Here is a 15657-nt window from a genome sequence, read left to right as displayed (position 1 = left end):
TCCTGATTCTTAATTTCACTTCGACATTAAATAAAATACATTGTTATTGAAGAAACAATCATTTTAGCATAGATTTGTACGATCAGTAATTTGTCTCTTGCTACGTATCTGCTTGGCACACATCTCAAACCGAAACCTTCCACATAGATACATCGTTGATCTGACACCAATCTAGCAAATCATTATTTGTTATACTTTCCTTTCATCACCGCATGTTTATCAAAACATGACAGCTTGAGTAACGACTCATGTAGCGATGCCTAGACAATTTTTATATTAGTAATTTAATAATAAAGGAGTATGGTAACCTTTTATTCTGGCATTGTGCTTGGCGATTATTACGGATTTAAGTTAAATCTGCTAAAAAATGTTGACGAGGAAAAATTTACCAAAAACGTTTTTCCATATGAAAACAGATTTTGTTGATACGATGGTTTCATACTTTAATTGGACAATGATTCATCGCAAACAACACATTGAGGAGGAGGGTCCATTTTATCTCCATTCCAAGTAAACCCAAATGATAAATAACCTTTATCATATTTGCTATAATTTTTTTTTCAGTATTCTAAGTACTAGTAGCTTGTCCTGCATCCATCACCCTTGAATCATCACTTTTCCGCTTAGTCAATCCTAGCCATTTTTCCACTTTAAAATCCTAGGTTTGTTTTATTATTTTTTTCACAAATATTTAAATGCACAATATATTACGAGTTCTTCAGAAACAGACGACGTATATTCTCAAAACTCGTAGAAAAGTAAGGAATAGAAAGCAACAAGAAGAGAAAATACCTGCTGTTAGAAAGAACAAATCGAAGTAAAGAAATGATTCTAATTAAAAGTAGAGCAATATGAGGCCGGAAATGGTGCCCACATTAAGTGTAGACAGACTAATAAATCCATCAACTGTAAAAGAATTAATAATATACATCTTTTTTTATACATCTTTTTATAGAAACTTATTTTTATTTCCTATTAAATAGTATAACATCCATTTCTATTCCTGTTAAAGACATGATTTAAGACAAATTTTGTGATGTGTGTGGCTAAAAGAACATTTGTGAAAATAAAAACGGATACGGATTAATTTTTGAATTTAGTAGTTAAAAATAATTTGTTTCTTTGCGTAGCACCTATTATTCTCTTGCGTACCACCGGTTGAGAATCGCTGCTCTACTGTATTAATGTCAGGTGAATTTGGAGGTCAAGACATGACTTGAAAGTCATTGGAATGTTCCTCGAACCACTCCCTGACGATTCGACCCTTATGACGTTGTGTATTATCCTGTTCGTAACCACCATCCTCCGCCGGAAATACTGCTTGTCATGAATGGGTGAACATGGTATGCAACGATGTTCACGTAGCGCACTGTACGACGGGAATTGTTCTATGGGGATTATGGGTCCTAATGTGCTCCATGAAAACATTGCCCACACCATAATACCCCCGCCACCGGCTTGTCTCTGTCCATGTGGGCATCCGTGAGCCAGAGTTTCGCTTGGAAATCGGCGTATTAGCTTGGAAATCGTCGATGTGATGGCCCAGAAAACGTGATTCGTCGGACCATGCAACTTTCTTCCATACTTCTGTGGTCCAATGCAGACGCAGATGGCGATGATATGACGTCAGTGCAGGGGCATGCTTCGGCCTCCGGATGCATAGACCCATACGCAGCAATGTACGCTGCACAGTGTGTTAAGAAACACTGTGTGGGTCGCCACTGTTTTAGCTGGTGGTGATTTCGGCTGTTGTAGCTCTTCGGTCACGGCGAGCAATGCGTAGCAATCTCTCTCCTCTGGAATCAATGCGCCGTCGACGACACACTGCTGGCTTGTCGTTTTACCATCCATACACCACTTTCGATATGTGCTCACAACAACTGTACGTAAACAGCCCACTAAACGTGCCATTTCTGACATTGATGTTCCCAGTAGCCGAGCCATAACGATTTGACCTTTATCGAAATCAGCTGCTTTTCCCCATTATATCATTAATTGCTCTATATTGGGAAAGACAATGCATAGCCGCTATATATACTCCAACATCAGCCGCGCACGCTGAGTGGTTTTGTTCCTGGACGAGCCCATTTTTATAGATGGAGGGTGGTCATAATGTAATGGCTCTTCGGTGTTCGGTGCTTGGCGTTACTAATCGCCAAGCACAATGCACACAATATATATGTAATATTTTGATGATTGGGCGATAGCAGTAATAGGTTTGAGCAGTTGTGTTACTGTGTAGTTTGAAGGATGCATTGCGAAGAAGAAACTTGCAGATAGGCGTGACCGTAGTAGATACATCACATAATTTTATTACTAGACAACTAATTCTTGATACACATATTCTTCTTCACACATTATCATCGGTGCGACATACCCCCACCATTCTGTACAACTTAGGACATCTTTGGATAATCAACGAAGCCGAGAGACGAGCGGCGCGTGTTAGCAAGAGCAAAGGTAAAGCGGGAAGGATGGAGTACCCATTCAGAAACATGGGAGAGTCAAAAGGAATTATGATCTGTTATGAAAAGACGCAGTTCAGAAACAGGTGCTACGTAAACGGTTCCCACTTTTATAACAGAAAGAGGAGATACGCAATTTAAAATAAAGAAACACAGGGCTATTGCCAATTTAAGGTATAGTATTGATTTACACTTTTTTTATTTCATATATTCCTCTTTCAGAGAGAAAAAGGCTTGGGGACAGCGAAGACGTATTGAAAGAACACGCAATAGAGCTGCAAAACAAGCGAAATATAATTTGGAAAATATAAATATCTAATTAACTTTTTACATAATTAATTTTTGACAACAAATGAATCTGATTAAAATCTTCAGTCTAATTTTAAACATTTTGTAAGGTTATTATTTTTTTTATAACCAGAAATTTATGATTTAGATCTGTACTGTCACTTTACCAGAATGTAAATAAGTTTCGACTGAATTTAAGGTGAGATTTTCGGACTGTAAAACAGAGTTTGTTTCTGCCTCTCAAGGCCACGTTACAAGGTTTGCGCTAACTCACATAAGACTGTAGTCTTCGGCTCTGCATTATAATGGCCGGTATTTAAATTTTTACTCCGCTGGGAAGTTTGAGCCGATTTCACGTTAAATGATTTGTGTAGCCTTTGGCTACTAGATTTAGTTTTTAAATTTGAATTTATTGTTGGTTTAAGTTACATCCACACAAGTCGTTGTCTAATTTGTAAGCACGAGTCGTGCATTTATGTTTCAATTCAGATTTAATAAAAAGTTCTGTCGAATCTTCTTAACTTCTGCAGTTCTTTGCAGACGTAGCAATTATTCTTTCTGTTAGGGGTTTGGACTTAGCTTATGCTAGCGAAGAATACTAAACTCCATCATTTCGTTTTCTGTCAAAATATAAGCATTTAAAGTTCTTCAAATATCATAAAAATTCTCCTTAATTTTTCAAGAAATAGTTTTAAATGTTCATAGTTCTCGGAACTCCTTGCTTGAATATCTTTATACGGTTTTTACAGTGTAGGGACATTAGGTATTTTTTTAACAGGAAAAAGTGAACAATGAGCAACGCCTTCGCCGGGAATCGAACCACGGACCTCTGGAATACGTCCCCAGCGTGCTGACCACTACACTACGAAGGCATGCTAAGACCTTATAACAGTTCTTCGCTTGAAAGCTTTTGTAAAACTGTTGTATTCAATACAAAACCAAAAACCTTTCTCTCGCATATTCACGAAACTCTATTAAAATAGTTATTTACTCTTTGTAAAACAATTCACATTTTTCTGTGTCATGTCGTCATGATATTTCAAAATGTCTAGGAATGTCAGCTTGACAAAACTACCGTGTTTCTACTCTACTTTCCATCGAAAAGTAAACAAAGTAAAATATTAAGAAACTAATTTAAGGAAGTTAGAGCCAGAAAAAAAGAATCAAAATTCATCTGGAAGCATCTGCCACAAGCATTATGAAGAGTGTTGGAAATTTGCCCAATCTTTCGTATCTTTTTTGATCCACTTCCTCAATAGGTTGAACGAAGAAAGTATCGCCAAAAATAGTTTTAAGAAGGATTTGAGATATAGTTTTTGTTATTAAGAGAAAAATCTTCTTATAAATATGAGGGAAGGGGGAAATTTTTTGAGACTTATAGGAAAAGGATTTTTTTAAGTAAGCTCTGCGTCCCCCTCCTCTCGTCTCTAAATCTCCAAAAATACATATGCATATTTAGTTAGATTCAGATTGTTTTTTAAAGTGTTTAATAAATTAAATAGAAAACAAAAAAAGTATAGATAACGTTGATAAATACCAATGAATAAAATTGTCTTTTGAATTCATAAATTGATAACTAATTCTGCCCCGTAACAATAGCAGCAATTGAATAATTAAACGGAAATTATTGGCGGATGCAGCTGCAAGTTATGTTGCAGGGCAAAATTGAGAAGTTTTCAATTGTTTCATGATATCTGTCATTTGTTTAAAAACATCTTTCAGTTTTTAGGTTAACTTAATTATTACGAATTATAACCATTTTTCCGATTTCATCGAAATCAGTTGCTTTATTTCAGTTGAATATCAAACCATTATAAAAGTAAGATTTAAAAAAAAAAAAAAAAAAAGAGTTTTCAAGCAGCAAAGATCGATTTGCGATTGTCCAGTCCAGTTCTTGATGCGACAAATGAAAAAGCGTTGCGGAAAAGTTAAATTACGTTAGCTGCAAAACAAGTTAAATGCAGCAAAATGACCGTATCAAAAGTTTGGAAATCATTGTGAAGGTTGATCTTATGATAACGTTGAATTAAAAAAACACTGTGGACGTAAATGCAAAGATTATGGAGAACAAAAACGTAGGCGTATTCCTCTTCATAGAAGAGGCACCACATAAGCAGTAAACATAGCCTTCGTTAATAATTCTTCCGAAATATTCGATAATAACGTTTTTGTCACTTCAAAACGTTAAATTGGAAGCGATGAAGAACTTCGGCTCCAATAATTTTAAGCTTACACGTATAGGGAAATTCGCAGCCAACGAATCCTGCCTACAAGTTTAAATGCAGTAACGAAATTGTTATCCGGAAAGTATCTGAACACTTAAAGTAAAAATTACATGTAATATTTTTCAGTTTGTTGTTTAATTATATCTAGTTTTTTAATAAGAAATAAATGGGAAAAATTAATTCATCAACTTCTACAATTATTATGGGACAGAGAGAGTGCTAAATACTCAACAGTTAAATAAGGCTGACTGCATTCCCCCTCCCTTAGGACTATGAAATCCCCTCTCGAGAGGAATTCACCCCTGATTGAGAACACGTGAATTAAAGTTTTCTGATTGTGATTTTTCTGCATTATCCACCTCGCCATCTTACAAAAATCGAACGTTTGCTACTTTTTTTACATCTGAAACTGGCCTCAAGTTTACGATAGAAATATTTCTTTCCTCCTTTTACTAGCTGTCAAGACCTATTTAGAAATTCGCGCCAAATCAGCTCCGTCCGCCGCATTCGTGCACATAAGGATGTTGGATAGCATCACTCTACCCAGGAGAATTTTGCTCATTTCACTTTTGACCAAAATAAGAGAAAAATCACCGTCTGCTTGCTTCCATGCCATTAAATGAAGCCTCTTGACTCTGCGTAAAGCCCGTTGGATGCTTCAGCTATGGTGACGCATTATGAAAGAGTGCGGTAGGTACAGTGTGTCATCGGATTGAGAGGAGAGAGGTAGTGGGGAGCACTCCAAAAAGGCAATCGTAAATGCCCGTCACTCTCTATACCCCGTTACCTATATACTACGTCACTCTCTGTGTTTATTGTGGGTTGTGCCTTTTGTGTTGAAAACAAGCCTTTGCGTATTTTTTAGAAAAAAAAAGGTTATTCACTCAGGTGTAGTTTGCGTGTTTTAGCCTTTTATCTTCATAAAAGATTCACAAAATAGGAAGCAGCACTTTTTATTTAATTGCCAATAATTTATTTCATTGCCAATAAATAAAGATTAAAATATCAACCGAAATTATTTATATGATTCCCATTAAGAGCTAAAAAAATTTTTTTTTTTTTCGTATTTCTAACGCTTTAAACTCGGTCCCGTTATTTTCTTTCCAGTTCAAACATAAGATTAAACACGTTCTTTCGAGCATCGTCAATCAGCTCTTCATATTTGTCAAGGTGTATTATAACTCTCCTCAACGGCTAGGAAACTTCGTGCCACAAGAAGCATATATCTTTTCGCCTTTCGCGAACAATGACATACTTGTGTTATGCAGCAACAGCATTCATCGGTCCTTAAGTGATTGCCGTGGGTAATCGTTGACGAGACGAGAGCTTTCGTTTCTTATAATCGTGATGGCATAGCTCGTCTTCTTGTAAATTATGACCCTTCTTGTCATCATGTCTGTGACGTGACTTTCGTTCACTCGTTCGTCTTTATAAATATTTTCGCTAGCGTCACGTAACACAGAATGTCTTAAAGTTACTTTTACTGTTGAGCCACTTTTACTGTTGAGGAGCGACTCTTTTATTTTACGATTTCCTGTTTTATTTATTTATTTATTTATTTATTTTACATTTGCTTATTTTAATGTAATTTTGTTTGTTTCTTTATTTATTTTAAAATTTCAGAATATTTCTGTTTTCGTCGAAAATGTTTTTGCAAGTTAAGGCTAAAATTAAGTAAGCAAAAAATATGAAATAGCAAAGAATATATCAAGTAAATGTCATCACTGTTTTTTAAATTTATTTACAAAGACTTTTTGTACATTTTTAGAACGATTTCGGTGCCGTTTAATTCTTATTTAAAATGTAAAGAGTATTTGTTTAAATGTTTGATCTGATAGCCCTTTTTCTGGATTATAAGTATTCATCGTGATTTCTATAAAAGAAGGGCTTTTCATAAAATTTCCAGGGACTTTCATTTTCACTCCTCTTCGACTACTTTCCGGAGTCTATCGGTGTTGGGTTTGCGCTTAGAAAGAGCTCTTTCAAAGAGACTAAAGGCGCAATAATCAGTATGTGAAGCGTCAAGGGACCGCGTAGGAATACGTTGAAAATATTACATATGCTCTACCTGTATCAGTCTTCATTTTTTTCAAGGAATGCAATGGTACTTTTCGATGTACGACTTATTGCTTTGTCGTAATGAAGTTTGTCTTTGAAAATCATTGGAATAAGGAAATGTAATTTCTTCTATAAATTTTGGATGTACACATTTTTCTCTTGATAATACGTTGAGTTGATTTAACATTTTTTTTTCTCACTCTTCTTCTTTTTAATTTCCCATTGTAAGAGAATCCTACGACAATCATAAACCCCTTATTGAAACCTCATTTCCATTGACGGAACCAGGTTTGTACATTTTTCCCCTTCGTTTTCAACAGTAAATAGACCTTTTTGTAGTTGCAGCCATTTAGGTAAACACGCTTCATCGAGGGTCAAAATGTATTTCCATTTATCTCCTGGTCTTCATACAGGTTTCTACTAAATGTTTCGTATTGAGCCACATGCTTCGGCAAAAAGCTGGTGAAATTTATTTTTTTAGCTTTTTTATGTTGTAAATCAGGTTTATTATTTTATTTATTTTTGCTACAGATATATTTAAAGGCTCGGCAATTAATTTCTTCGCATCGGCAGATTTTCTCTTGTTACCAGCGGTTTAACTTTCGAAAAGCAGTACCTATCATTTTCGAATATTCGTCTGGAATCATCTTTCTATGTAGAAGGTAATGATTGACGGTTTTTCGCTTTCTGATGGATATTGTTATTTATTTTGCACTTAGAAATTTTAATACCATGTATTTCACAACCTTTTTATATTACTAAATGGGTATAGTTCTCTCTGAAAAGTGCAAAAATATCTTTCAATCCACAGGTTGTTTGCATGCGAAATTTTGGGGGAAAAAAACGATATTTCTCATTTTAAATAATAAGCTGTTCCAGAAATTTTTATTCCCAATATTTTTTTATATTCTTTATCGAAATCCTTCTAAAATATGTAAGCACCCTCTTTATTTCTATGCAAACTTTTTTTAAAGTTCCAGAATCTTTGTCTTTTTTCGGAGTTATTTTATGGGTTAAGGTGAATGTTAATTATTAAGAAAAATATGAAATATCGAGATATATGCTAACTAAATTAGATCACTGTTTTTAAATTAATTTATTTCTGTCTAAATTTTATTTGTTCCATCATTAATATTGAACTGTATGCGGGCTTGCTATCTTAAACTCTTAGTAGAACTCAAGGAAATTACAAACTCTTAGTATTGACACAAATTCATTTATTTTTATTCTATGAAGAGAATAAAAATAAATGAAGAGAATAAAAGTTAAAAAATATCTTTCAATCCACAGGTTAAAAATTAAAAACGGCAACTCGCAAGCACGCCAAAAACACGAAAATTCTACCTTGTTAAGTTCCTTGTAATTTCATGCTTCATGAAAGCACACATCACAAAAAACATACACGCACATAAAACTCCAGCTGTTTAAAAATTGAATTTCCAAGTGTTCGGAAAAAATCTTCATTATTTTGCGTCTGCGCCGCTCTTGACGTAAAACAGAATTTGCATAACACTGAATACTACTTATTGATTGATTGATTTTGAAGTTTTAGAATCCTGCTGCTTTCATTTGAAAAAAGACCGTTTTTTATGGAATGAGGTTAATATTAATATTTAAAAGATTGTATCAAATATCAAAGAATATATCAAGTAAGTACGATCACTGACGTTATTAGTAATGCCTTTAATAATCATCTCGAAGCTAATTAATTATCTGTGGAGTTTTTTCAACCTAGAAATTGGAAAGATGTATCTATCAAAGGAATAATGACGCTGGAAACGATAATAATTAAAATGTTTTTTTCCTCGGTGTGGCATTAGAAATTGGGCATAACAAGAGGGGACTCCAGATCTATCTATTTGTCTATTCCTTATCTCGTCTTCTTACCCCTTCTCTCCCTTTTTTCTTTTCTTCTTTCATCTTCTCTTTAATCCTTCCTTTCCCCCCTTTTCTTTTCCTTTCTTTTTTCTCTCCTTTTCTTTCATCTTTTCATTTCTTGTCCTGTCTTCTCTTTCCCTCATTTTCCCTTTTCTTTTTTTTCTCTTCTCCTTATCCGTCTCCCTCCTTCCCTTTTCCCCTTTCTTCTTTCCTCTTCTTTTCGTCTTTCTCTTCCCTTCTTCTCCCCTTTCTTTCCTTTTCCTTTCTTTTTTCTCTTTCTTATCTCTCTTTTCCTTATCTTTCGCGTCCCTTCCCTTTTTACTTTTTTCTTCTTTTTCCTTTTTCCTTCGTTTTCCACATGGAAGTAGGAAAGGACTTACTTCCTACCTCCATGGTTTTCTACTCTCTTTTCTTTGCCTTTCGTTTCTCTTCTCCTATTTTTTATATTCTCTCCTTTTTCTTTTTCTTCTCTCCTCTTTTCTAATCCCTTCACACCTATTCTTCTTTTCTTTTTTTCTATTTCTCATTCCGTTCCCTTTCCCTCCGCGTTCTTTTCTTTTCCTTTCTTTTTTCCTCCCCTTTCTAATCATCTTTTCTTTCCTTCTTTCCTCTCTTCTCTTTCCCTTCCCCTCCCTTCTCTTTCCTTTTTGTTTCTTTTTTATTTCTTCTCATCATTTTTTATCCTCTCTTCTCTTTGCCTCTCTTTTCTTTTTTCTTTTGTCGTATTGTCTCCCGTCTTTTCTTCTCTTTTCTTTTGTAAAAAGCATTAAGTATTGGAAGTTCGACCCAGGTTCGAATCCCTAACGAACGGGCTGGCTTCTTAAATGCTTAAATGTTTTTCCCATGAGTAACATGGATACCAGTAAATTTTCATTAGAATGTCTTCCACGGAGGCATCCCTTCCTTTAACCGGATAGTCCTTGTATGTGTTTTGCCATATTCAAATAACCTAATCCAAAATATTGACGTAGTTGTTCAAATGGAATTAGAAATCCTCTGTGAAAAAAATCAAGAGAATGTAGTATTGAGTTGATTCCAGTAAAGACATGAGTATTCGTGTAGATTCGAAATGGTTCGTGTAGATTCGTCTTTGTTGCTGGGTTAGATTTTATTCTGAAATATGCCCGTCGAATTTAGGAAATTTAATACATCTGAGTCCCCTGAGACAATCAGTGAAATGGAGAGATGAAATATGAAAAAATATTAAATAATAATTCTATTTATACTGTTTTGATGGGTTGCCACCCCAAAAGAGAAATTTTTATACACATGGATTTAGAGGTATTTTATCCATAGAAATATAAAACACCCCTAAACTTATAGACACCTTTCGAATGTAACCCTCTCAACACCTCGTGAAGGTGACCCAGCATATTAAAAAAATTATATGCGTTTTAAATTGACATATTGTCAAATAAAAAAGGAAAGGTAATTAATAATTAAAGATTATTAATGAACATCAGAACAATGTATTCCACCAAAGTTTATAAAGGAAAAAAAAATATTAATACTCTTACTTAAAAAACAAATACTTGTATTTAAACTAAGACAGGGTAGCTAATGGCAAAACGATTGTTGAGTAGGTGAAAATTACGTCAAGTATAGGAAAGGTTAAAAACCCAAATTATAAAAATATGATGTGGAAACCCCATGACATTCTTCTATGGCTTATTAATTATACACATTTTTTGCTGCACTTCATTGAAACTTATTTCTTTGAATTATTCTAATTTAATTAAGTGATTTCTCCAAGCAAGTTGAAAATGACATCCAAAGTTGCAAATTTTGAAATTAAATACCACGGTCAATATTTGTCGTACGTGAGTCTTATAATTTCTTATAATTTTAATTTTTCATAACGAGTATAAAACTTTCCCAAATATAAGTATAGGAACCGAGAGACCGCATTAAAAGTTAGATTTCGTTATTTAGCGAAAATTATTATTACTTTTTAAATTAAAAAAATTAATTTTAATTAAAAAATTTAAAATTTTTGAATTATTATTTTTCATGCCAAAACATTCTAAAACACCTCTGTAATTGGAAGTTATAACAACGACCAACGATTTAAAAATAAAGGCCGAATAAGATGTTTTAAGCCATATATTCTCTCTACACGGATCCCATTATGTTCACATTTGATACTACGTATTGCAGTAAAAAAGGGAGGTGCAAAATAGATGTTATATCAGTCCCATATACAAAATTTCAACGTTGTACGGCTTATCGTTTTTGAGTTATGCGAGATACATTGGTACGTATGTGCAAGACATCACGAAAAAATCCCTTTTGAACCCATTTTACAATACATTTTGTAGAAAAATTCCTTTGTTCTTTTTGTATGTACAAACGTCACAAGAAAAAAAGGTCACCCCAGTGGATTCGGGAACTGTGAAAATGGGTATTTTCCTTGAAATACGATAGGCGAAATTTTTTGCGATTACAATACTTCTCTTACTTTGTATAAGGAAGTAAAAACGTAAGCTCGATTGACTAAAAACTGCCTTAGTTTGACTAATTGATGGCGTTCGATCTCTTAGTCCAGGTCAGCGGTTCTCAACGTTTTGACTAGCGCGTACCATCTAAACAAAAATTGAAAAACTTTAGTACCACCACTCATTTTACAATGATTATTTTCAATTTCTAATTAGGAATATTATAAAAAATATATTTTGCCATCTTCACAACCTATTGACTATTTGTATTAAATATGCACACATAAAAAATATTAGATTAAAAATTAGTTACCATTTTAATTATCAAAATAAAGTTATAATACTTTTAAAAGTAGTAGAAATCTGGGCCTGTTTAAGAGAGGTCAATTTATTTATGTCTAGTATTATTTCAGTTAGTTTTAACGGTAAATTATTAGAATCCACTTCTAATTTTTTTCTGCATTCATTTTTTATATATAACATGGAAGAAAATCCTTTCTGACACAAATAAGTTGTGCAAGAATAAAAATTGAATAGCTTTATTTGAAATGCCTTTAAATTCTTTTTTTCGGTTCAGCCAAAAGTTAACAACTGTGTTATTTTTTCAATCTTTAGTTAGAGTTCGATCACGGGAATTTTATCAATTATGTCTTTTTTTTTTCTTTGGGATAAAATTTCAGGTACATTTCATCAAAATGGATTTCTAATCCAGTTTTTTTTTTTTTTTTTTCCATAATCATAATCCTTGGGAAAATATATCTTAAACTCATTTATCAATGAAAAACAATGATTTTTAATGTCGGATGTTAATTCTTCTTTTATTTTCAAATTAATTTCGGTTAGAAAAATTCCTAAAAGTGGTAAAAACTTAAAATATTATTATCCAATTCTTTCATTAACTCGAGTTTTTTTATCATTGCATTTATTTTATCTCTAATGGTAAACAAGTTTATACTTTGTTCTTGTGATTCTAAATTTAATTCATTTTACTTTACAAAAATATCAGCTAAATATGCTAAACGCTCCAACCATCATTCAGTAAATAAGCATTTTTGCAATTCAAATTTTGAATCAATGAGGAAAATTTGAATTTCTAATCGAAATTTAAAAAGACGATCTAAAACTTTTCCTCTTGATAACCACTTTATTTTGGAATGTAACAAAAGCGTTTCATGTTCACTACTCATCTCGTGGCATAAAATGTGAATTTAAAGCTCGGCTTTTAATAAAATTAACAATTTTCGCAGCTTGATTCAAAATGGTTTGTAGGATGTCGGGGATTGTTTTGGGTACTAAAGCTTCACGATGAATACGACTTTCTTTATTTAAGAAATAACACCAGAATGTTTTGCAGTTAAAGCCCGAGCTCCGTCGCTGCATACGGCAATGTACTTATTTCGACGAATATCATTCTGAGACATAAAAGGGTCAATTACTTTGAAAATTTCATTTGTGGTTGCTCTATCATGAAGATATTCACAAAATAAATTCTCCTCGGCAATTTGTCTATCTTCTTCGAAACGTATTGTAAACGAATAATTGAACAAAGTTCGTTATATCAATACTTTCATTTAACTGCAATGCGAAATACTCACTGTGTTTTATTTTTTGAATAAGATCGTATTTTATGGAATTTGCCATTTCAGGAATTTGTCGACTTACTGTATAATTTGATAACGGAATATTATTAAGTTTGTAGAAACGTTAGGTATGTTTTGAAAGCAGCAGAGATGAAAAATATTCAGTTCGTTCGCCGGGATTTGAACCACGGACCTCTCACACACGCGCCGAGCGTGCTTACCATTACACCAGGAAGGCGTGCTAAGAAGGCGGGAGAAATATCTTATATATTCTCCCTTTTAAAGGGGGACTGGGGATTAGGGGACCCAATCGCCAAATCCTGGTGCTGGAGAATCATTATCCACCACTATTTTAGTTCGAGCGCCACTGTAGAAACATTAGCTATTTTTTGATAGCAAGAGAGATGAAAAATGAGCAATGCCCTCGCCGGGACTTGAACCACGTACCTCTCGAATACGTGCTGAGCGTGCTGACCATTACACCACGAAGGCATGTTAGAAAAGGCGGAAGAAAAAGCTTATAAGTTCATTAGCCACTTTTTCGTTGAATAATATTTAGACGATATCTTTAGGTTTTGGTAATGTAAATTTTTCTTCAATAGTATGAGCCTTCCCACTCTTGGCAATTCTTAGGCTTAATAAGTAACTAGCTTCCAAAGCTGTAAAAACCCTTTCATTACTTATTTACTATTTTTGAACTCCCAAAAATTTCCTCTTAAAATATTCTTCAGATTTATCTTTTAAACTGTCATGCTCGGATTCAAGATGTCTTTTGAGAAACGATGAATTCATACTTTGACTGGATTTGATTGAATACTTTGACTGTTCACCGCAAGCAACACATTGAGGTTGAGGGTCCACTTCATTTCCATTCCTAGTAAACGTAAATGATGAAATAAATTTCATTAAATTTTCTATAAGCAACTTTTCTTTTGTTTTCAATGTTCTTAGTGCTGTTAGATTGTCCTGGATCCATCACCTGTAAATAATCGCTTTTGCGCAGTTTGTGTTATTATTTTTTAACAAATATTTACATGTACAATATTTGAGTTCTTCAAAACAAAAAGTCTTTAACAGCAGGTATTTTGTCAACAAGAAGGCAAAATACCTGCTGGTCGAGACAGCAAATCGACGTAAAAAATAATTTTTTTAAAGAGAGCAATATGAGCCCAGAAATGATGGCGACATAAAGTGTAGACATGCTAATAAATCGATCAACTTTAAATGAAATGATGAAATACTAATATCTTTTATAGGAACGTATTTTTTCCTGTCGAATACTACGTCCATTTCTATTATTTCTTTTAAAAACATCATTTATAAAAAAATTTGTTATATATGCAGCTAAACGAATGTTTGTAGGAAAAAAATAGGATTATTTTGATAAATTCTATGAGCGGCTATTCTATGAACAAAGCTCACCACGCATAAATTTTCGAGAGTTAGAGAAAAACCTTAAACAGGATCCTGGGGTATTTAATTTTTGAAGTTAATAGTTAAAATACGTTGTTTCTTTTTCAACCACCTATTTTTCTCTTGCGTATCACCAGTGGTACCGTACCACCGGTTGAGAATCCCTGATTTAGATAATTTCTCTTTTATGAAACATTAAGCAATGTTTTATAGAAGACACCCTATACTATGTCCTCCAAATATAATTCAGGCCCACCAGCGACCGAGCGGTAAAGTCGCTGAACACTGGTAGTTTATAAGTTATTTATTCGGTCCGAGGTTCGAATCCCGCGAACGGGCTGGCTGCATGGGCGTTTTCGTGGTTTTCCCCATGTGTAACGTGTATACGAGCCAGTTTCCCTTAGAAAGTCCTCCACGAAGGCATCACTCCCTTTAGGCAGACAGCCCTCGTGTGCTTTGCCATAATTAAATACACACACCAAATATAATTCATAAATTAAAAATTCGAAAGCATTCTTAAGGTTAAGAAAATATTGAAATCAAGTGCAAACATCGAAATTATTCAGACCAGTATTTATTGCTGAAACAAATTAAGACATAAATAATGAATATGATAAATACGCGAAGTCCGCATTTGTGGTTAAAAGAATGTACTGAATCCTCATTGGAGAGCTCTCACCCATAGTTTTGTGAAAGGAAAGTGGAGAGAATATATAAGCAAATCAAACGTATTCGAATATGGTTTGGGGTGGTGCCGTGACACCAGTTCTCCGAACGAATTCAGACTTGGCGATTAATCGATCGAATATTATGAGAAATCATAAATCTGCTTTCTTCGGGACCCTTGTTTCGTTTGCGTCGATAACCCAGCTATATTTAACTTCTTTTGCCATTGGGTCAGCGACTGCGCACACCTGTTCTCTCTCAGAATCTTGGGATTGCGAACGGATCGAATGTTCTCACCAGGTTCCGGTCACCGCGAGGAGCACGTCTCCAGTTTTTCTCCGTTCGCCGCCGATGCTGTCGGCCGTCCCTCCAGCGGCCGCAGGGGCTGACCCCTGCGTCCTCCCGTCCGCCTGGTATCGCAGGCATCGGTTCAAGGTCTCCCCTTCGTCCAAGAAATCGTGCACCCTTCCGTTCCGTGTCCTTCGGGTCCACCTCCGCAAACGCCGGGACGGATACACGGTTTCCGGCGGAAGCGACAGCTCTTCAGATGACGCAGGTAAGGTTTCGATGTTCGTTGAATGATCATACTGTCAAGAAGAGGCTTCTAAAAGTTCTTGTAGAACTCTATAAAAAAATTCGATGTGAAACA

The 15657-nt window shown here is 34.4% G+C and overlaps 1 protein-coding gene across 4 annotated transcripts in view; it reads left to right on the top strand.

Moving 5' to 3' along the window:
* Positions 1-15657, top strand: part of LOC118205143 (5'-AMP-activated protein kinase subunit gamma-1-like) — a 552717-nt gene that overhangs the window by 328677 nt on the left and 208383 nt on the right. Inside the window, exon 1 of one of the 4 annotated variants that reach the window (XM_085824016.1) lies at positions 15248-15564. The exons of the other annotated variants lie outside the window; for them this stretch is intronic. Within the exon in view, the coding sequence (XP_085680142.1) occupies positions 15360-15564 (205 nt within the window). The 5' untranslated portion in view covers positions 15248-15359. Of the gene's footprint in view, positions 1-15247; positions 15565-15657 lie in introns of those variants that run through there. 4 annotated transcript variants of the gene reach the window in all.

This window comes from Stegodyphus dumicola, chromosome 9 (genome assembly GCF_044657685.1).
Source record: "Stegodyphus dumicola isolate Sdum_Otavi_A_Nest chromosome 9, ASM4465768v1".
Classification (NCBI taxonomy): domain Eukaryota; kingdom Metazoa; phylum Arthropoda; class Arachnida; order Araneae; family Eresidae; genus Stegodyphus; species Stegodyphus dumicola.
Note: the sequence above shows the minus strand (reverse complement) of the source record. Positions and strands in the feature narration are given on the sequence as shown.